A 22,594-nucleotide genomic window follows, 5' to 3' on the forward strand; every position below is an offset into this window, starting at 1 on the left:
ACTTAGCAGTGGCTATTTTATAAGGAAAATGTGGTATTTTGGCCATTTTTGCTTCAATCGGAAAAACATATATATGGAAGCTATATCGAAATCTGAACCGATTTCAATCAAATTTCACATGCATAGTTAATATGTTAATTCTACTCCGATTTCAACCAAAATTAGCATGCATATTCAGAACCCTAATTCTACTCCCTGTGCAAAGTTTCAAGTATAACGGGGTAAAACTTTGGGCTCTGTGGGTATATGAGTCTAAATCGGTCGAACGGTATATTCGGGAGCTATATCTAAATCTGAACCGATATCAATAAAATTTACCACACTTGACTACACTACTAATTGTATTCCTAGTGCAACATTTCAAGCAAATTAGGGTAAAACTCTGGCTTCTGGGGCCATCTAAGTCCATATCGGGCGAAAGATATATATGGGAGCTATATCTAAATCTGAATCGATTTTAACCAAATTTGGCATACTTAACGATACTATTTATTAAACGCACTCTGGGTCTCAGACTTTTCCTTCTTGGCGTTACATACAAATGCACAAACTTATTGTACCCTCTACTACAGTAGTGGCGAAGGGTATAAAAGGAGATTTCAAAACATGTTTTAGTGGATTTCGAGCTTAATGTGAATGAGATATAAGAGATTAGTAGTCACATTAATACGTTATAAAGGTCGATTTAACCATAACCAAAATATATGTTCCCTATTCTATTATCGTCCATGCTATTTATAAGTTGAACTTCTGGAAGACGAAATTGTTATCCGATTTCTTTGACACTTGAGACATAATGTGTTTGTACTACCTTCAAATATAGTTTTTACAGCTTCAAATAATATTTACCGCTTTTATTAAAGCGAAACTCATAACTTCCAAAATTTAAATGCGCTAGAAAGGAAGAAGAGATTGGGCTGAATTCCCTTAAATATAATTTGCCAATAAAATGTAAAAGATGTTCAAGTTTTATAAATGGATAGTTCTGCGTCTATCCCCAATGTTCCGATATTCGAAATCCCAAGAATTTATTTTTCTTGTAACGCAAAAATTGAGATACTCTCGGACTCCAAAACAATTTTAATTTGAACTTCTCATTAAAAAGAAATATACTACCAAGATTTAAATTTATACGTTTGAGGGTTAAGAAATTATTGCCCATGGAAAATTTTGCGATTCCGAATTTCGGAACAAGGGGGTATATATATTTACTTCGACCATACCAGGGTTAACAAAATGCAACTTTTATGGTATCTGTAAATGCAGTCCTATACAAAAAGGTTAAAGAAAAAAATAAAATAAAAATAAGATTAAGGAACTTGTAGTTATATGAAAAGGTGATGTACAGTGGGAGAAAAAATAATTCAATTTGTTCCCGAATGTTTTCTCCATAAGGAGTTAGCATAAAGAGCCCAAAATTGAGTTATCTCTCCCAGCCTGTGGAAAGATTCACTCGCCCGAATCGAAACATGTACAGTCCAGGCTTGTATAGATTTGTATCTGGCGTTTTCTTTTCAATGACTCTATTAATCATGTTCCTTAATCTAAATCTGTCCATAAAGCTCGATTAATAATTGTAGAATTAGATATAATGCATTTGGACGTTAATTGCCTGTTTCGGGTCAGGCTAACATGAAATATAATAAAAAAAAAATAAAAAGCCATGCATTTTTATTATGCAAGCGTGTATGCAAGAAGGAATAAGAAATAATGGTTCTGTCTAGAGCTGAGTTGAATTTGTCATTAATAAATGATTTTTGTTTTTGATATATTGGACTATGTGGCATGAGATTATAATTATTTTCATTTACTGCATTTAAATGACAACTTTGGTTTTAAGTGTACAAATTCGGACCTTCGGTTTTTTTATTTAATTGAAGTTTTAATTTCACATATGTGGCTTAGTATGTAGTTATCCAAAACATAGTTGTTAAAAGTATTTTTAGATTTTATTGAAAGCTGCAATATCCACACTTTGGACGAAGTCCTCGTGTTTTTCGATTTCTTCGGTTAACCAGTCGATAGAAACCTTTTCGTCTTCAACGACGCAACTAATGCTCAACTTTTTAATGCCAAAGGCAACTGGAACTAATTTTGAAGCGCCCCATAGTAGACCATCGGTGGCAATCTTTCTAATTTCTGCTTCCATTTGACCTAAATCAGTCTCATCGTCCCAAGGCTTGATATCCAGGACCAAACTGGATTTGGCAATAAGTGCGGGTTTCTTTTCCTTCTTTTTGGCATATGCGGCAAGGCGTTCTTCCCTGATGCGAGCAGCCTCTTCAGACTCCTCTTCACTGTCTGAAGCGAACAAATCGACACCATCGTCGTCGTCAGACTTTTTGGATTCTTTAGCAGCTGTTGCCGGTTTGCTTGCGGCGCCAGAGCCGGAGGACTTGTTGCATAATGAAGCTTCCAAAGCTTTGATTCTCTTTTGTGAATCTAAGCACATATCGTTCAAACTGGTCACCAAACTTCTCAACTTAGAGTTCTCCTCCTCAACTTGGGCCAAACGGCTCAAGATTTCCGATTGAATTTGACATGATCCTGCATCGGAAATTCCGCCCATCTTTTCCAAAGAGATTTTAATTTGTTCTCTAGCTTTTGCAATTTCCGATACTAAAATATTAGTAGGGTTACTGGCAGCAGAAGTTGTACCCTTACTCAAAATTTCATAGTATTGTCGTTCGGCATTGGCATATCGGGATTTATCCCAGACTTTTTCTTGACTCAAACAAGATGCCATTTTATGCAAATTTCCTGGTATATCGTATATCTCTTTGTCCCAATCAACACGCAAGCAAATTTCTGCTACCCGTGCAACGTGCTACCGTTCAATGTTGTTAACTGTATAATAGTTAGTAAAACGCCGCTAATTACTATTGACATACATTTCTGGTTAGTAAGCTTAGTGAATGTAGATGGCACTTGTTCATGCTATTGGACAAACCTAATTCTAATGGGTCATTCACACCATAGACTAAATCGTGGTTTCCACTATCTGGTGATGCGCTTTACAGATTCTCAGTTATTCCGGACGACAGTGCTCGTGTCGACAATATCCCATATATTGTGCACATTATGCGCTTTACAGGCTATCAGTTATTCCGGACGGAATGTCCGTGCTTGTAAAGAATCTTATGCGCTTTACAGAATATCAGTTATTCCGGACGACAGTGCTCGTGTCGAACATATTCCATATAACATATTGTGCACATTATAAGTTAAGTCCGAAGGCATAATCGATACTGCTGCATGCTTATGGGATCGATAACACATTTACCGATTTGTGTTATCGATCCGACAAGTCGTATCGATCCGAGGTTCTTATTTCCGTCCGGAATAACTGATTGTCTGTAAAGCGCATGAAATAAAAAATGCAATGTATTATGGACAAAAATGAAAAGAATTTCTATAGGACAAATAGACATTAATTTTTGAGGGCTGAAAATGTATTATCTAAATTCTCTTGACCCATGTATTTTATTTTTTATTTTACTTTTAAACATCAATACATAGGAAGCCTGTGCGTATACACATATAACTTTTTAGAAAAAATAAATATGTTTTTTACAATTTGTGTATGATGAAAGCATTTTATTATTGTAATTTGCAGTAAATGCAGAGGCCAATTGTTTGTCTGTAATACGTGCAAGATATTATTAGGTAACAAAAAGGGTACAGTTAAAAGGTAATATCATTACAAAAAAACAAAAACAATGTTCTCTTGTTTCCATGTGTGCCTGGGCGCAATTAATTCTGTCAAATTCAATTCAATTCAAACATTTATTTAATCAATTAAGCCCTCTTGGAACATACATTGATAGATTTGAAAAAAAAGTACAACAAGCTAAAGAAATTACAAATGCAAAGGAAAAAAATCATAATAATACTTAAAACTAATGTGAATACAATATTCTCAATAGCTGAAAAACTACACGCACATTTCTTTACCTAAACACCAAAAAAAAAAACGCAACACCGCATATGGAGGTAATTATCAGTGATGATACAAAAACAAAGTTAATTGTTATAATTAAAATACTGAATTAGTTTTCTTTTAAAAGCGCTTAGACTTACGGAAAAGTTCTTATAATCGGATGGAATTGCATTCCATAATCTGGATAAACGAATTATGAACGATCATTCAAAAACAAGGTGTGAGAAAGTCTCTATTAGAATTTGAGTATTACGAGTAGAGTTTAGAAAATTAAAACATTGGAGGTAAGCGGGTTCACCATGTTTTATAATGCTAAAGAAAAAAACTAAGGCATCTGTTCTGCTCTTATTGGTTTGTTTGTTTGTATGTGTGATACAATAAAAAATAAAAGTCAGCAGGCTTATGCCTCTACTTTATAAGTGTACACAGGTTAACACATTTATATATTTTGATGCCTTATTTAGTTATTCGGATGAAGGCAATATATGAAACTACCTGAAAAAATAAATCCACGTACGTTGGTTTCTTCTATTCAGTATACACTAATAATGTAGAAGCATAAGCCAGCTGATTTAAATGTTTTATTATATTACACACACAAGCAAACCCACAAATTACAGCAACAGAATTTGACAGACAGAATTACGGCCAAGTACACATCCAAACAAAGGAAAATAGATTTAGTTTTATTGATTCTACCTTTTAAGTGTACACTGCTTCTACCTACTTATTATAGATCACAGCCTGCTGCTCATAACCTTCACTTCAGGGAAGCTATATGGAAAATATTGTTATTTGTTTGTGAAATCTTGTCAGTATAAGAAGTGTTGACGGGCATTTAAAATTATATTACGAATTGTGTTACTTCGTCCAAATTTAAGACATTAAGTATATTACAGGATCCGGGACGCATTTACTTTATTAAAGGTGGATACTAAATTCTTTTTTTTTTTTAATTCTGTTTCACTCAAATGGATCTACTAACTGTCATAACTATAAACATCAGTTATTTTGAAAATAGTTGTAGTAATGTGACAATTTTCGAATTTGTGCTTCGTCGCTTCAAAACATAACCAAATTTACAACATTTATATTTTCATTGTATGATTTGCTGTTTAATTTTAGTTTTTCCCTGTAAAAACGAGCCTATGAAATAGAGAATGAATTATGCGAAGATTTTTCATAATCATATGGAAAATCTTCAACAAATAAATCTTAGAATCCTAAGATTTATTTCGATGAAAATGTTATTATTCTTCTGTTGTTTTGATTCACTGTGCCAACAAACATAAAGACAGTGTTGCCAACTCCCCAAGGCCAAAAAGCACCAAAAAAAATATTATAAATTCTAACATACCACCTTCCACCACAAAATCGAAAATTAAATGCTCTACTAAAAAAAAAAAAATCCGAAGATGTTTTATAGAACTTTTGTGAATTGAATTTCAAGAAGTTAAGTTAAGTTTAGCCGCTGAAATAGTCATTTTTTTCACAATTACTTTTTTTTAATAAATCATTTTAAGGAATACAAACTTTGTGAAAATTTGCTTTTGGCTATTCCCCCATCAAGTTATAATAAACTTTGCAGCAAATATGCATAATTTTAAGCCCATTTTTACTGATATAGTTTTCACTTTAGCGGCAAAACTCAAACTTAGTACTCACTATTATCAACCGCTATTCAAGTATACACCTTCATAAGTTTTAATGCTTTCGTCCAATTCATTTTGATCAGTGATGTTTTTCAACTTTCAAAATATTAATATATGCAAGGAGTCTATTGCTTATTTCAGTTGTGCGTGCTTTTGTGGATTTAATACAAACGTTTTTAATGACATCTTTACAAAATTCAAAAATTCGACACTCATCGCTCGACTTTCCTACAGAATACCCTAAATAAAAATATTAATTAAAAAATAATCAATATCAACTTCATAACAATCAAATTCTATATTTGGCAATAAATTTGAGTTTCTTCGGCTCTTGAAAGTCTAATCAAAATTTTTGTATCAATTAAACTTTATACTGTTCAAAATAAAAAAGCACCAAAAGCACTAAATGAAAATGCCAGAAAGCACCAAGTTGGTGCTTTTTTTGCAAAGGGTCCAAAAAGGCAATTTTGTGCTTTTTAGAAATCAAAAAGCACTAAATTTGGTGCTAAAAGCACCAAATTGGCAACACTGCATAAAGAAGGAACGACTTTTTGTTAGTATACTTTTAGAGTTGTATTTTTTATTTGGAACGTTTATTAATAGGGTGTTGTTCTTTTGCTCATCAAAGGCTCTAATCGCCATTACAAATTAAGTCATATGAAAGATATAACGTGGAAAGCGAAAGAAGTTTGAAAATTATTGAAAAAAGCATAATTTATTGAAGAATTTTTATAAGAAAATTAAAGAACAGCCTTTTTAAAAAGAAAGCAATAATAGAAACAAGGAAAATCTTCGAAATATCCTTTGAATCGTGGAAAATCGTTCCACAAAATATAGAACAAAGGTGAGGGGGCTTTCTAAAAAAAAAACAAAATGGCGGACAACCAATAATGATAGATGAATTTATTATTTAATTTTTCGTTGCATTAAGCAAATAAGTATACAGAGTATTAAATATTTGTTCCCAATTTCGTAATGAGCTCATCGTTTAATATGGTATTTAAGGTTCCATGAATTTGATAATTTATTGATTATAAACAAGATACATACAATGATTGTACCATTCATAATTTCTTCAACTTAAAGCAAAGTTTTAGTGTTATTTTTTATTTTACTTACCATGACTCGCTACTCTATTATATCATATTTATAGTTAATTCAATTACTAGGAAGGCGAGACACATTTGCATCCTTGGAATATCGATACATATAAGGCTTTGTAATAATTTGATGTATGTATATTCTATTTTTAGATAATTAAAAAAGTATCAAAGATCTAAAGGTAAGTTTTAACACAAAAATTGGGATTTCAACGGAAATAGCCGCCGTATTCTTGGAGTGTGGGAAGAAAAAAATCCTTGAAGTACATAATTTGCGTTCACCTTTGGGAATTGTGTTATCTGTGGAAAGCAACCACTCGTCTTTGTCTTCTTCGTCTGGTGTAAAATTTCGGATTCTATTTTTGCCCTTGTTTGAATTGTCTTTCCGCTAAAATGTCGGAAACTATGGCGGCCCCTTTAATACCCCAGCTCCAGGAGATGCAACAACAAGGCTCTGGAGGCAACAATAGTAATGCCAACGCCCAACAGCAGCATCAACAATGGGCAAACTATAATGCTTGGTATCAAAGTTATGGAGATGCCAATGCCTATCAACGTTATTACCAATATTACATGCGTTATAATATGCAAAACCCTCAGCAAAATCCCCAAGGCCCTAATGGAGTAACAACTACAGTCTCATCGTCGAATGCCCCACCCGGCTTTGGTAATGCGGTCGTTCAGAATGGTGGAGATATGCCACCCTTGCCTTCGGGACCCCCTCCACCACCACCTCTAGGTAAAATGGGAAATAATAATCAGCAGAAGAATTTTGGAGGAATTAAATTCAATTTGAATCAACAAAATCGTTTGGCAAATGCTCCCAATCCCTTACAGCAAAATGGGGGTGCTAATTTTAATAATAGTTTTAATGATGGCGTTAATAATGCTGCAAACAATAACAACAATGGAAATGGTGGTGGCAAAAAGAAACGTAAACGCAATAAGAACAAACAAAATCAGCAGCAGCAACAGCAACAACAAATGATGCACCATAAGCAGCCATTACATTATGAAGGACATTTTGGCGAAATGAATGCCAATGGTAACCAGCAACAGCCTATGCAAACTGATGATAATGTGTTTCCAAATATGGCAGTTCCACCACCACCTCCAATTATCTCGAATGTAGATTTGAGTAAGCCTCCACCAACAATGGCGGGAAATGCAATGCATCAACAATCAATGGAGAACAACACTATAAATGCTGATGCAGCAGCTGCTGCCGCCATGGCAGTTGCTTCGAGCACAAATAGCTCATTTAAAAAACCTAATGCCTTCCATAATCCTAACGATGCCTGGCCCGAGTCCTTGAATAATTATGTGGCACGTTGTTACGCTAAGTGTAACACCGATTTGGATAAAGATCAAATTGACATTTGCCTTAAGGGTAAAATAATAGCTGCAGCTAATCGCAATGAACTATGGACTCGGGATTGGGATAATGAACCCATACCTAGTGTTTATAGCGAACGCAATAATATCAACATCAAACTGCAAAAACCAATGCCAGTGCAACACAATCAACAGCAACATAATAATCACCACCATCAACGAAATCCATTTCAAAAGAATCACCAACAATCCCCTGTTGGTGGCATACCCATGGATCATTTAAAGAATAAACCGGCTGGTGGTGTGGTTGGTGCTAGCGGTTTATCTCGCAATTTAAATGCTCGTTTGGGTCAGCGTAACTCGTTTGGTGGAAGCAGTGGCAAATTGAAGCATTCTCGTAGTCGGTCGCGGTAAGTACGAATAAGTTTTGAAATGGGGGAGTAAATATTATTGACAAACAATTTTAAGGTCAACAATTGCTAACCTCGTAGTTGTGTAGAGTATAAAAAATATCAAGTCACAAAATATATTTCTAATATTAAACAATTTCAAGTATCAATTCATTCCACATACGAAAAATCTTATCAATATCTTCAAGTTCAATGAGTAGTCTTTTTCCATTTTTTTTTTAAATCTCATACCTATTTTTGTAATCTTCAAATTTGTCGCATTGACTGATGATGGTGGTTTAAATCGGCTTTCGATAACGTAGGGAAAAAATCATTAGAAATTCGAAGGTGAATCTTCATACACAATTTTTCCAAATTAAAACAAAGAAGAAAAAAACGAAAAATCGGCATTTCAAGTTATAAACGAGGGTTGTGGAACGTGGGATCTTTTACCAAATTTAAACAGTCGACTTTCTGATGAATATTAAGCATAAATTAAATTTCGACTTGTTACTATAAAGCGGATTTGTCGGTTTTGAAGGTAGAAGAAAATATTTATTCGAACTGTGTGTCCCTTTTCCCATCCATTGAAATATTCAAAATATCTGCAAGACTATTTTTATAGAATTTTCCAATCTAATCCTAATTCCCTTTAAATTTCCAAAATCCAATTTAATTAGATTTCAACTTTCATTTGCTTTAAAAATAAGGGATTTCAAATCCACTTTTAATAGATTTCGAGCCTAACTTGTATGAGGTATTATATAAGCTTATTAATTTTGTCTGATTTAGACCTACTTGGTTTGTATTTTAAATAAAGTGCTACTCGCCAAATCTACTATAATAATTACAGGCTGACAACACTAAGTATTAACCCTCTAATGCCCAAGCCCGCCTTTAGGCGGAATCTTTTAGTAAAACACACCTTAAAATAACCAAAATTGGCAACATATACTAAATTTTACGGTATAAATTTTTCTTGCTTAGTTCTCTTGCTTTTGTGCCGTTAACATTGAAAATTTAATCAGCTGGCAAAAAGAATTTCAAGTAAAATATCTTCAAATATTTCTCAAATTGTCATGCTCACTCAAATTAATTAATTTTAAAATATTATTATTACTAAATCTGTACTATTTTCCTCTCCTTTTCTCTATTTACAGTTCTCCCTCGAAATATCGTCATAAGCGTTCATCGCGTTCGCGTTCATCGTCTTCGTCACCATCACGTCCCCGAAAAGTTCGTCGTTCGTCATCATCAACGTCTAGCTCATCCTCTGATTTTATACCATTGTCCTCTTCCAATTCATCCTATTCTAGTAAGAAACAACAAAAATTACAAAATAAGAAAAACAAAAAACTCGATACGAATAGCTCGAATTCTGCCAGTAATGCTGGTAATAGCTCTACCGGTAAATCGAAAATTCCCTTCTATTCTTCGTCATCGATTGGTGGCGCTGTTGACGATGATTCGGCTCGTCTTCAACAAAGAGCGGCACGTTTCTCGCAAGCCAGTAATTCAAAACAGGTTGTAGCAGTTGCAAGTTCACCATTTGGTGTTAGCAGCAATAATGCTACACATCATAGTTCGTCCAATAGGGGAAATAATAGAAATTCGAAAAAATTCAATAATTCGCGTATGTACATTGACGATATGGATACCGGGGGTGATAGCGGTCTCGATTTAATGGATTTACATATTGTGGGAACTTGCCGTGATTTGGAAAAGTCCTTTTTGCGTTTAACAAAAGCTCCATTGCCTTGTGAGGTACGACCTTTGGAGGTATTGGTACATTCATTGGAAAATGTTAAAGAGAAATGGCGTACAAATCAGGATTATTTCTATGCTTGTGATCAATTGAAATCAATAAGACAAGATTTAACGGTAAGCAATGAAATGTGGAAGAATTATTGTGACTTGACAATTCTTACGGTTTTTTTTTGTCGATTTCAGGTCCAAGGTATACGTGACAAATTTACTGTAGAAGTTTATGAGACTCATGCTCGCATTGCCATGGAGAAAGGAGATCACGAGGAATTTAATCAATGCCAAACACAATTGAAGATGTTGTACAGTGAAGTTGGAGCAAGTAATAATACATTGGAATTTACTGCTTATCGTATACTTTATTATATTTTCACGAAAAATACCTTGGGTAAGTAACTATCGATATTTTCCTGCAGGCAGTTCAAGCTTGAAAATGTGAAGGGTTTATTACTTTTTATACACTGATTTCATTTATTGACAATTCACACATCATATATTTAATCCTATGAGGTACTTAACCTAGATATTTATTGACAGTAATATATAAATCCTTCAAGGCCGATAACAATATTACAAATTTAATTATCAATACAAATTCAAAACATAATTATTTTATATTTGTACTAGAATAAGAACGATAGTGGCTCCCTAGTCATATATATTAGTGTTAACTATTTAACGTCCATTTTCATGTACCTCCGTTAGGCTTTAACTGCCAGTTAACATAAAGAAAAATGGAAATATCTTTCGCACGGTTAACTTGAACTGAAAATTTGTTAGCAGTTAAATTCCTAACTGGCATATGGAATATAAAGGCAAGATGACAGGTATGTTCATAGTACGGTTTGAAAGTTCGTTAGCTAACGTAGCATTAACGGAGCTTCATGAAAATGGGAGTAAGTAGTATAAAAATATAAATTTTTGCCCTAGCAGCAGCACCAGTAAAAAGCGACTAAATGTCACGGACAATATAAATTTTATACATTTCCATGTGAAGCAAAATGATCAATGAGCTTATTTATTTATTTTTTTTACTCATTTCTGAAAATAATGTTAGAAAATGTGGAAGATTATTACAAGCTCGCATGGTTCGCACCAAAAAAGATCGCTCATAGGGTTGTCGTACCATATGAGGAAGTGCTATTTGTGGATTATTAGTAGTTCTTGTAGTTGGGTGATGTGGCTGAAATTTCAATAATAGCCTTTTACATATCTTTCAATTTTACTTCTTCAGATTTTTGAAGCACTACCAAAACATTTTACTCATTAATCATCTTTTTTTTTTTTTTCAAAATATGTCAGCAATTCAAAGCCTTTAAACGACCGATTTAGTGCACACTTCTTATACATTTTGTTTTAGATTTTGAATGTAGTGGTTTTTAGACAAATTAACATATATACTGAAGAAGGTTTATACCGGCCCATTTTATGATATTCAATCGTAAAGATCACTCTAGAATATAACCCTATCGAAATCATTATTTTTTGTATCAAAATATTTGAAATTCCTTATTCTAATTATCTAAATTCTCCTCTTACAGACACCACAACTGTTCTACGTTCGATTACACAAGCACAACGCGAGAATCCTGCCATAGCTCATGCTTTGGAATTCCGTTCAGCATGGGCAATGGGAAATTACTGCAAACTCTTTCGTCTATACAAAACGGCCCCTCTAATGGCTGGACACTTGATTGATTGGTTTTTGGAAAGAGAGCGCAAGTCTGCTCTGAGAACAATACTAAAGGCGTAAGTTAATTATTATTTTTATTATGCAGTTCGTCCCAACAAATGGACACTGTTTTACCACGAGACATCATGCTTACAACTATTTTAATCCTTGTTTTATCTTTCAGTTATCGTCCCAACATTACCGTCGATTATGTTACTGATCTATTGGCCTTTGAGTCACGTGACAAATGTAAAGAGTGGCTAACAGGTTTCAGTTTGCCATTTGTAGGTGCCGATGAAGCACAAATCGATTGTAAAAATGCTGCCGCCATTGCAATATGAATCGACTAAAGCTCACAAAGAAAACAACAAACGATCCTTTGGAAAGTTTGTGGATCCGTGTTTATATTTTACAGCTACTCTCAGCTAAAAAACAAAAACAGAAGAACAAACAAACAGTGCAACAAAAACGGATTTAACTGTTTTCGGCTTATAAAGGACAATCTGTATAGATTATCACTTGAAAGCTTAAACGGTTAAAATCTATTTTTTGCAGTACACAACGTCGTCACGTCACCATTGTTATATGTGCTGCGCTCTCTTTTATATAACCAGAAATCCAAATCAAATCAAGCAACTGCCTTCCTCTTATGATATAAACATTAGCAAAGTTCAACAACAAAAAAGTGGTCCTATTGAAAAATGGACATACAAAAATGTTTTGCCCTAGAGACTAACTTCGTGAATATATTTCCTTTTCTTTGAAAACAAAAAAAGATCACAAAAATGTGACATAGCAACAAAAGAAATTCTAACCCATTCAATGGACCGTTTCGATAAGAAAAAATAATTGAATTTTGTTGTGACAATAGCATACATATGTGGTGGAATTAGCGTTTTCTGTCCCTCATTTGCAATATCAAAGACATTAAAAAAAAACAAAAATATGCTTTCGGATTGTGTTATCTTAATCTTCGTCAACAAAACCAGTTTAATTTCATCCCTTAAAACAAAAACAAAAAATACGAATAACAATCGTATTGTCCACAATTGAACATTTTATAAAAATATTGTTTTTGGTCTGTGAAAAAATGGCGACAAAGCAATTAGAATGAGTGATAAATGAGTTTACCATTTCTGCTTCGTTTTTCTACGTCATCGAATCTTCTTCGTTAATTCAACGGTCAACTTTAGAAGAATACATTTGCTGAAGAGTCTGGTGTGCAGAACAAATGATATTCTGATGACTAACCCTACCGTTTTTTGTTAATGATGATTGAAGAAAATCGTTGTATGCGAACTGAATCTGGGTATAAGTTTATTAACTTGACCGGAGTGTCTACTCCAATACGTCATCATAATTTCAATGGTCACATTTCCAATTTTTTATATAAGCGACCGGTTATATGATCCAGATACGTATGTGTTTCGATCAGGAATGATCGTTTTCCACTAGTCTACAGAACACAAATATTCGATTTTAATAGACAGTTTTTCCGGCTTTCATTTCTTCTCAGAGTTCAGTTGGATGCGAGTTCTACTGCCCTTTTTCGGCGCGTAGAAATGCAGAAATAAAACTCGAAAACATTCCGATGGCAAACAAATTGTGGTGTTCATGATTCTGCGTGATTCTAAAGACCGATTCCATTGAGAAATGTCAGGATACGTACTCCTGAGGAATGGAATGTCAGGATACAGCGCTCTTAATAAATATCTACTTCGCAGCGGTACCGGTATAGCGGACTGCTATATTAAATATCGAAGAAAAGAAACAATTCGATTGTCTTCAAATGCCAGAAAGGCATTGTCGCTGCAGCCGAATGCTGTATCAAATTCTAGGCCAACTTGAGTAATGCTAAAATCGCATAGGCCAATCAGAGTCACTGCACGCCAAACCATTGAATAACTGGTGTTGCGTGATTGATACTTGCCTCCTAATCCATCCTCATAGGCCAATCGAACTCAAGATGTGGAAGGAGAAACTTGTCGCGGGAGTAACAGAGGAATGCAATTTCATTGCAATGTCAACATTGGAATATTGTTTCCCGACTCTAAAGATGGATTCTGCAGTGAGAAATGCTGAAAACAAGAATTGTTCTAGAATTGTGGCAGAAGTCTCTTCTCTCATTCCTAGGACAACCAATTCTAGGGATAGAGAATTGAAGAAACGATCGAGAGTCTGGTGGCTAAATGATATACTCAGTATAGGCTAAACCAGGAAATATAGAAATACATATAAAACAAAATCGGAGTACTGATTCAGAAACATTGAAAGATCCTTCAAAACTAATCGAATGTTGGAACATGATTGGCTTTAGAAAATTGGGAAAAATGATATTAAAAAAAAAAAACAAATGCAAAGGTCAAATATTGCATTCCTAACAAATTCGAAGCCCATAATAAATGGAAATGTATTAGAAAAGCAATCAAAAGAAAATCAAAAATGTTTGATTTAGTTTTGCTGAGCTGACAACCGCAGGAGAATGAGGCTATAGGCAATCTTGGGGCTAGTTTTTTCACACAAAGAGAACTAACAAAATTCAATACAAGAAACATTTTCGCACTCTTAAGCCACGACGTCTATTAAATCCCAAGCAACGATATGCCGTTACTGTTTAATAGTAAATAATTTTCACAAGCAAAAACCTGGCCACTAAACATCGTCTTCAGAATATGGTTTAGATAAATAGGACATTAAGGAAATGGTATCGGCAATATCATTTAAAATTATACCTTTATGGAAAACTTATCTCGAAGATTGTCAAGGAATTGCTGATATCAGAATAAAAACACACAAACATAAAAAAAAACAAAAACAAAGTCATTCTATGCTATGTCTCACGATTCATGGCTAGCTTTATAAGCAAGAAACAGTTAACCAAAAAACAAAAATAACCAACAGCCATGAGAACCCAAAATCCCACACAAGAATGCGTGATTAAATTAATTAAAAGGCAAACAAATATGAAAATATAAGAAATCGGAAAATATTTCAAACAGAGGACGTTCTAAAAGTGTATCAAAATAAAAATGGACTGCAAAAAAAAATCGAAATAAAAAAATTTAGAGCATCCATAAAAAAATAACCACCATTATTTCCCTCTCCCAATTGTGATCCATCTCATATAATTTTATGGACATTTCTACCCACAATAATACCATAAAAACTATTGTTAACTTTTTTCTATCACAAAAATTTTTTTGATTTAATTTTTATTTATTTTTTATTTTAATTTTTTTCTAACTGTTGTGTGTTTATGTCTTTTATTTTATTATTATTGTTAAATCAAGAAAGATGTAATTTGTTTTTATGAATTTGTTTCTAAACAACACACATGTTATTGAGAACACAAAGAAGATGAACAATGTTTATAGCCTTGATAGTAAAGAAACTAATTATTTTGTTTTTTCTCTGAGAAATCCCATCAACAACAATGAGAGCTAAAACAAAGTGTGCCAGGCGAATATTCAACAGAAAGTCATTCAAACAGGGGCCTTTTTGCATATCTTGTCATCGAAAAGGAACTCCAAAACCAATAACCCGATAAAGGAATATATCAACAAGGACCAGCTTGATCTAAGGATACCTTCAGGTGCCATATAATCATGGGAGAAAGGCTCCGTAACTTCTATGGAAGATTGATCGCACAAAGAAAATACAAGAAAACATCACCATCACCTTCACCATAAAAATTCACAAGTCATCTAGCAATCAAACCGTCAGTGAGCCGTAAGCATATAGTATAACTACAAAAATAATATAGTTATTTTTATTTAAATATTAATATAAGTGGTGGTATCAGGAAAGAGATTTATATGCTCCGCTTCCCCTACATTTAAGTCTATTTAAAAAAATGAAAAAAAAAAACACATTTTTTCCTATATTCCTTTTTATATTAAATAATAAAATAATAATGAATTTATGTAATATCTAATCTCATTAACCTCATAAAAATTACCCGGCGGCACTATTGATTCTCACAACTTTTCACATTTCATTTAGCATAAATTTATTATTATTTCATTAATTTTATTCATTACATAGTTGATAAGATTCTATTATGTTTATTTATAGTGTATATATTATCATTATACTTGTTAATTATTTTTTAATGTTTATTAAATAAGTGAATTATAAAAACGAGATTTCCTCGTGAGGAAGTCTCCGTGTAGTAAAAAAGAAAAAAAAAAAGAAAATATAAAACAAATTGGAAAAGTCCTTTCCTACATTCTACTTCCAATCTGTGCGTCGAAATATACGCAAAAGTTTGCCAATTGGCGTAACCTGAAAGAGAGGAGAAAAATCGTTCAATAAAGAATTTAAAATAAAAATAAATATTTGGTAGTTTTTTTATATATATGCGATGATGTGACTTCGAAAAAGGGGCAAAGTTTAACTGCTTGAAGAGCTAACTGCGGTATCTTTTCAAGTTGCCGCAGGGAACGTTCGTATTTATTCAGTAAATTCACAGTAGGGCTGACGGATTTAGGTCCGAACTTGTACCGCGGTTGTCACAGTTGGTAGAATTCTACCCAAAATGGTAGATTTTTTGCTGTTTGGTAGATTGACATTTTTCTCGAAAATTTATTTGGTTAAATTTTATTTCTATAGAAAATTTTATCAAAATTTTATTTCAATAGAAAATTTTGTAAAACTCATTTCTATAGAAAATTTTGGCAAAATTTTATTTCTATAAAAAATTTTGTCAAAATTTTATTTCTATAGAAAATTTGGTCAAAATTTTATTTCTATAGAAAATTTTGTCAAAATTTTATTTCTATAGAAAATTTTGTCAAAATTTTATTTCTATAGAAAATTTTGTCAAAATTTTATTTCTATAGAAAATTTTGTCAAAATTTTATTTCTATAGAAAATTTTGTCAAAATTTTATTTCTATAGAAAATTTTGTCAAAATTTTATTTCTATACAAAATTTTGTTAACATTTTATTTCTATAGAAAATTTTGTCAAAATTTTATTTCTATAGAAAATTTTGTCAAAATTTTATTTCTATAGAAAATTTTTGTCAAAACTTTATTTCTATAGAAAATTTTGTCAAAATTTTATCAAAATTTTATTTCTATAGAAATTTTTGTCAAAATTTTATTTCTATAGGAAATTTTGTCAAAATTTTATTTCTATAGGAAATTTTGTCAAAATTTTATTTCTATAGGAAATTTTGTCAAAATTTTATTTCTATAGACAATTTTGTCAAAATTTTATTTCTGTAGAAAATTTTGTCAAAATTTTATTTCTATAGAAAATTTTGTCAAAATTTTATTTCTATAGAAAATTTTGTCAACATTTTATTTCTATAGACAATTTAGTCAAAATTTTATTTCTATAGAAAATTTTGTAAAACGTTAATTTCTACAGAAAATTTTGTCAAAATTGTATTTCTATAGAAAATTTTGTCAAAATTGTATTTTTATAGAAAATTTCATTTCTATAGAAAATTTTGTAAAACGTAAATTTCTACAGAAAATTTTGTCAATATTTTATTTCTATAGAAAATTTTGTCAAAATTTTATTTCTATAGAAAATTTTGTCAAAATTGTATTTCTATAGAAAATTTTATTTCTATAGAAAATTTTGTCAAAATTTTATTTCTATAGAAAATTTTGTCAATTTTTTATTTCTATAGAAAATTTTGTCAAAATTTTATTTCTACAGGAAATTTTTTTTTAAATTTTATTTCTGTAGAAAATTTTGTCAATATTTTATTTCTATAGAAAATTTTGTCAAAATTTTATTTCTATAGAAAATTTTATCAAAATTTTATTTCTATAGAAAATTTTGTCAACATTTTATTTCTATTGAAAATTTTGTCAAAATTGTATTTTTATAGAAAATTTTGTCAAAAATTATTTGTATAGAAAATTTTATCAAAAATTTTTTGTATGGGAAATTTTATCAAAATTTTATTTCTATAGGAAATATTTTTCAAAATTTTATTTCTATAGAAAATTTTGTCAAAATTTTATTTCTATTAAAAATTTTGTCAACATTTTATTTCAATTGAAAATTTGTGAAGTACATCTTATTTGGTGAGGAATAGTTTGCAAAATCTAGAAGAAAAAAAGGAATACCCCTAATCTACCAAACAGTAAAAAATCTACAATTTTTGGTAGAATTCTACTGACTGTGGCAACACCGTCACATTTATCCAGCCTTTAGACCAGTTTGACATAATAAAAATATTGAGATAAAAGCCAAACTTTCTAGCTACACCCACACGAATTACAGATGTCAATTATGAAAGTCTACATACCCGGATTTTAGGCGTTAATATATGAAGTATGCGGATTTTATCCTATTTCAGAACTACTTGCAAAAGCTTAGCATAGACAAAAACCCAACTAAAGACAACATTTCACCAATACTTCCGTTCGCTATAAACATTTGAGGACATAATTGCTCCTTTTACATTTTGTGGAAAAGAACAAAGGGAGGGGACAACTCAAAATCCACATTTCACATAGATTTTGTTTTGATTATGAATGGGAGGCGAAGAGCTGCTGTTGCTGCTTCAGTTTACGCACGCACCTGTATGAATGAGCCACTGGCTGGTTGGTCGAATGAATGAATACCCGAATGGTTGACTGGATGTGTGCGATTGCAGAAGAATCCAATGTTTTTACCAAACTAACAACAGCAGTTGTAGTAGCAGCAACCAGAGGATTTTTCGGGTATTTAAGGATGCTGCATTTGTGGCAACACAACAGTTGCTGCGCGACATTCGCACGTTAAGGATCTCTTCGGGGAAAAAGTTATACGCTGATAAAAAAAACGGTTAAAACGGTTGATTACAATTTCTAAGGCAATTGAAAGTGTGAGATTAACAAGTGGAAATTATTTAAAATGATTCAAGAGATGAGAAAAAAAAATTAAAGGAATTTAATTAAAAAAAAATAAATTAATTGGAAGTGGAGAAAATTAAATTCTATTTGAAAAATTAAATTAAATAAAAATGCTATGTACAAATGGATCAAACTATTGGAAATATAACAGTAGCGTGGGGATTTAAAAAGTGAAAACAATTTTTATGTAGCATGAAGAGATGAAATGTATGAAAGGTCAGTGCCATTGTATTTTTTAGGGATTATGTAAATTTTGTTATAAACTATGGAAAATTGTGAGAGTATATTAAAAGTACAGGGAATTAATTTACTTTTCAGAAAGAAAAAAAAATGAAAAATTATCTTAACATTTTTATTTTATTTTTTAAATTATTGAAATTTTTTATTTGTTTAAATATACCTATTAATATTAGGTATTACACTGTGTAATAATGATCTCACCGTTGTGTATTGTCTTCCACTGAAAAAAAAATATTGTCATAGCGACAAAAATTTCTTGTCTTTAAAATACGAATGAGATTTCTGCGTACTTAACTAAAGTAGAAAGCATTTTGTGCTTAGAGTTAAAATAGGTATTTTAATGTGAAAGAAAATTCTTTAGAACAGAGGTCAATTTGCTTTTAATAGATCCGAAAAAATTTTAAAATTACAGAAATCGTCCTTAAATTCGATGATCTTTTGTAATTTGTCTATAGATATAAAAAAAGTATTTAATAAAAGGAGACATTTTTCAAGACTTTATGTTTGTATGTGACTTTATGGAGGAGTTTTGTACTACAACATAATAAAAAAAAACTGAATAAAGGAATAAATTAAAATTTGTTTTCCACACTGGAAAAATAACATGCCCGGTTCCAATGTCTTTATCTATACACTAATGATTTTGGTATTGCTTTCGAGCCAAAGAAGCGGAGACATGAAGTAAGGACAAATTTAAGACATAATTTTCTTTCAAATTTAAGATTGGCGTACTTGGTTCTAAGAAACAAAGTTTAATTTATTCGTTTTTATCAGCACTGAAAAAAACAATGAACCCACCAGGAAGAAAACTTTCGGTTAATTTTAGAAAATTTTGAATATTTTTAGAAAATTTTAACTAAACGGTATTACAAACGTTGGCATCACGCCGAAGTCATAAAAATAAGTAAATATTTTTCGACAAATTCAAGAAAATTTATTAGACATAACTAAGTTTTTTCACTTGTTAAAGAAAATTTTGTAGTTTGAAGGAAAAACTTGGAGTTCAAAATTGCAAGAATGTCTTTAGTGATATACGAAGTTCACGATGGACGCATTTTTGGTAAAATTTACAAATTTTAAGAAATTCTGAACTATTTTGTGGAAGGTACGAATTTAGTTAATCATTATGCTTCATTTGAGTTTATTTTTTTCCTCGGTTTTAGTTAATTTAACTAACGTAAACAAAAAATTATTAGAGTAAAGGAAACTTTCTCCAAACATAATAATTCCATGAACTAAAATAAAGTTAATTTGGCTTTAGTGAAATAGAGAGTTCACTTTTTTTTGAGTGAGCTTTTTTCTTCATGTTCCATCAGAGTCCTTTAAAATCATGTTAACTACAACTTAAATTTCCAATATCAGACTCGTCTACAAGTAGATATTATACTTTGTTTCAAGTCAAAAAGACTTTAAAATAAAGTATTGAAAAAATTTCCTATTTGTAAATGCTTTATTGCTTTGTAGTCAAGATGCAAAAAGTCAACAAATTCGAAAACGATTTTATTAATTTTGAAGAATCTTTCAGAATTATGTTATTTAAGCCAAGTTTGCCTTAGTCAAACAAAATTTTCTTTCATTTTAGGATATTTAGCCAATTTTAAGTACAATCACTTAGCTATAAGGACAAAACGACTTCAGTGAAAAGTTTATCGACTTTTGGACATGGAAAAAAACTTTATCTGAGAAATGCGTCTTTTATGCTAAGGAAAATTAGGATACGCAATTTAAAGACATGCACTCAAAAAAAAGTAAACCCTATATTTCATTAATGCTAAATTAACTTTATTTTAGTTCATGGAATTATTATGTTTTGGAGAAGGTTTTCTATACTCTAATAATTTTTTGCGTACGTAAAACACGGGAAAAAATTATACACAAATCAAGATAAAGATTTACTAATTTCGTAATTCTCGCAATATAGTTCATTATTTCTTTAAATTTGTAAGTTTTACTACAAATGCGCCCATCTTGAACTTCGTATGGCACTAAAGACATTCTTGCAATTTTGAACTCAAATTTTTTCTTTCACACTACAAAATTTTCGTTAACAAGTGAAAAAAATTATTTATGTCCAATAAATTTTCTTAAATTTGTCGAAAAATATTTACTTAATTTTATAATATCGGCGTGATGTCAGCGTTTGTAATACTGCTTAGTTAAAATATTCTAAAAACAATCAAAATTTTCTAATATTAAACAAAATTTTTCTTTCTGGTGGGTTTACTGTTTTTTCAGTGTGAAATTTTTGGCCTCACGACAATATTGTTTTAGTGCACTATCAAATAAGCATAGCATAAATTTTAATGTGTATCACGTCTTAAATGTGTCCTTAGATTAATTCCTCGATACTTTGGCTCGGAATCAATATGTCACACGGAAAACAAAAAGTGAGCCCTACATGGCCTTAAAGCCAATTTAACTCTATTTTAGTTCATGGAATTATTGTGTTTTAAGAAGGTTTCTTTGACTTATCTTTTTTCTGTACGTTAGTGAAATGAATTAAAAAGGAGGGAAAAATTATACACAAAGGAAGCATAAAGATTCGTTTGTGTATTTCATGTCTCCCACAAATTAGTTCAGAATTTCTTAAAATTAGTCAAGTTTACCAATAATGCTCCCATCTTGGACTTAGTATGGTACTAAAGAAATTTTTGCAACTTTGAGTACCAATTTTTTCTTCAAACTATGAAATTACTTTAACAAGTGAACAAAAAATTATGTCAAATAAATTTTCTTCAAATTTTGGTTTATTTATTTTTTTTTTAAATCGGCGTGACATCTGCGTTTGAATTAAAGTTTAGTTAAAATTTTCTACTATTAACCCAAAATTTTTCAAATTAACCACAATTCTGTTTTTTGAGTGCATTAAAATAAATACAACAAATCTTTGGAACTGGGTACAAGTACTGCAAACTATGAAATTACTTTAACAAGTGAAAAAAAATTATGTCAAATAAATTTTCTTCAAATTTTGGTTTATTTATTTTTTTTTAATCGGCGTGACATCTGCGTTTGAATTACAGTTTAGTTAAAATTTTCAACAATTAACCCAAAACTTTTCAAATTAACCACAATTCTGTTTTTTAAGTGCATTAAAATAAATACAACAAATCTTTGGAACTGGGTACAAGTACTGGAATTTATAAAATGTACTACTTTTAATGAATACAGGGGCCAAATCACCGCATTCGTCATCGAGTTCTGTTTCGTATAGAGAAACATTTCGATCGCTGTAAAATTTTGGATCACCGCATTCGATCGTAATTTATTTTGTCTACTACTTGTTTTTACATTGCTGTAAACATATGGTAATAAGAAATTGGAAGCAAAAGATGATTTCAAAATAACTTTTTGTGATCAAAATATGTATATGTGTAAAAATTATTATGAATCCATCTGTTTTTGTTTTCCTCGTCTTCGGATTCAGAGGATGAGTACAAAGTGGCATTAATAAGGAAAAATATTCGAGACAAAATCAGTCGTTTAGCATTGCCTGTAAGTGATTCTATTTTGAAGTGAGTGCTTTTAACTAATTGTGTTTTAACATCCATAGAGTTAAAAGACGCTTTCGTCTGTCAAAAGAAGCTTTTAAAAACGTTCTTGAAAAAATGAGCTTTTTGAAGCGGCTACTGAGCTCCTTTCT

The 22,594-nt window shown here is 31.4% G+C and overlaps 3 protein-coding genes across 3 annotated transcripts in view; 2 read left to right on the plus strand and 1 right to left on the minus strand.

The window, feature by feature from the left end:
• Positions 1–1,828: 1,828 nt before the first annotated feature.
• Positions 1,829–2,853, minus strand: LOC142226512 (putative elongation factor 1-delta). The gene has a single exon (XM_075296570.1). The coding sequence runs from the start codon at positions 2,744–2,746 to the stop codon at positions 1,943–1,945; it is 804 nt and encodes a 267-aa protein (XP_075152685.1). The 5' UTR covers positions 2,747–2,853; the 3' UTR covers positions 1,829–1,942.
• A 3,382-nt stretch (positions 2,854–6,235) lies between these two features.
• On the plus strand, positions 6,236–16,187 carry LOC142226514 (uncharacterized). Its single transcript, XM_075296572.1, has 6 exons — positions 6,236–6,436; positions 6,846–8,437; positions 9,577–10,297; positions 10,367–10,568; positions 11,722–11,929; positions 12,037–16,187. Exons 2-6 carry the CDS (start codon positions 7,086–7,088, stop codon positions 12,191–12,193), a joined length of 2,640 nt encoding a protein of 879 aa, XP_075152687.1. The 5' UTR covers positions 6,236–6,436; positions 6,846–7,085; the 3' UTR covers positions 12,194–16,187.
• Positions 16,188–18,474: 2,287 nt separating this feature from the next.
• Positions 18,475–22,594, plus strand: part of Nos (Nitric oxide synthase) — a 441,191-nt gene continuing 437,071 nt past the window's right edge. The window contains exon 1 of the mRNA XM_075296574.1: positions 18,475–18,927. The gene's annotated coding sequence lies outside the window, so the exon portion shown is untranslated. The remainder of the gene's footprint in view (positions 18,928–22,594) is intronic.

Source organism: Haematobia irritans, chromosome 2 (genome assembly GCF_050003625.1).
Source record: "Haematobia irritans isolate KBUSLIRL chromosome 2, ASM5000362v1, whole genome shotgun sequence".
In the NCBI taxonomy this organism is placed as follows: domain Eukaryota; kingdom Metazoa; phylum Arthropoda; class Insecta; order Diptera; family Muscidae; genus Haematobia; species Haematobia irritans.

Coding starts and splice junctions, on each gene's coding strand:
- LOC142226512 (XM_075296570.1), bottom strand. CDS start 2,746: ATGGCATCTTGTTTGAGTCAAGAAAAAGTCTGGGATAAATCCCGATAT.
- LOC142226514 (XM_075296572.1), top strand. CDS start 7,086: ATGTCGGAAACTATGGCGGCCCCTTTAATACCCCAGCTCCAGGAGATG. Junction 8,438..9,576: donor CATTCTCGTAGTCGGTCGCG/GTAAGTACGAAT, acceptor CTCTATTTACAG/TTCTCCCTCGAAATATCGTC. Junction 11,930..12,036: donor CTGAGAACAATACTAAAGGC/GTAAGTTAATTA, acceptor TTTATCTTTCAG/TTATCGTCCCAACATTACCG.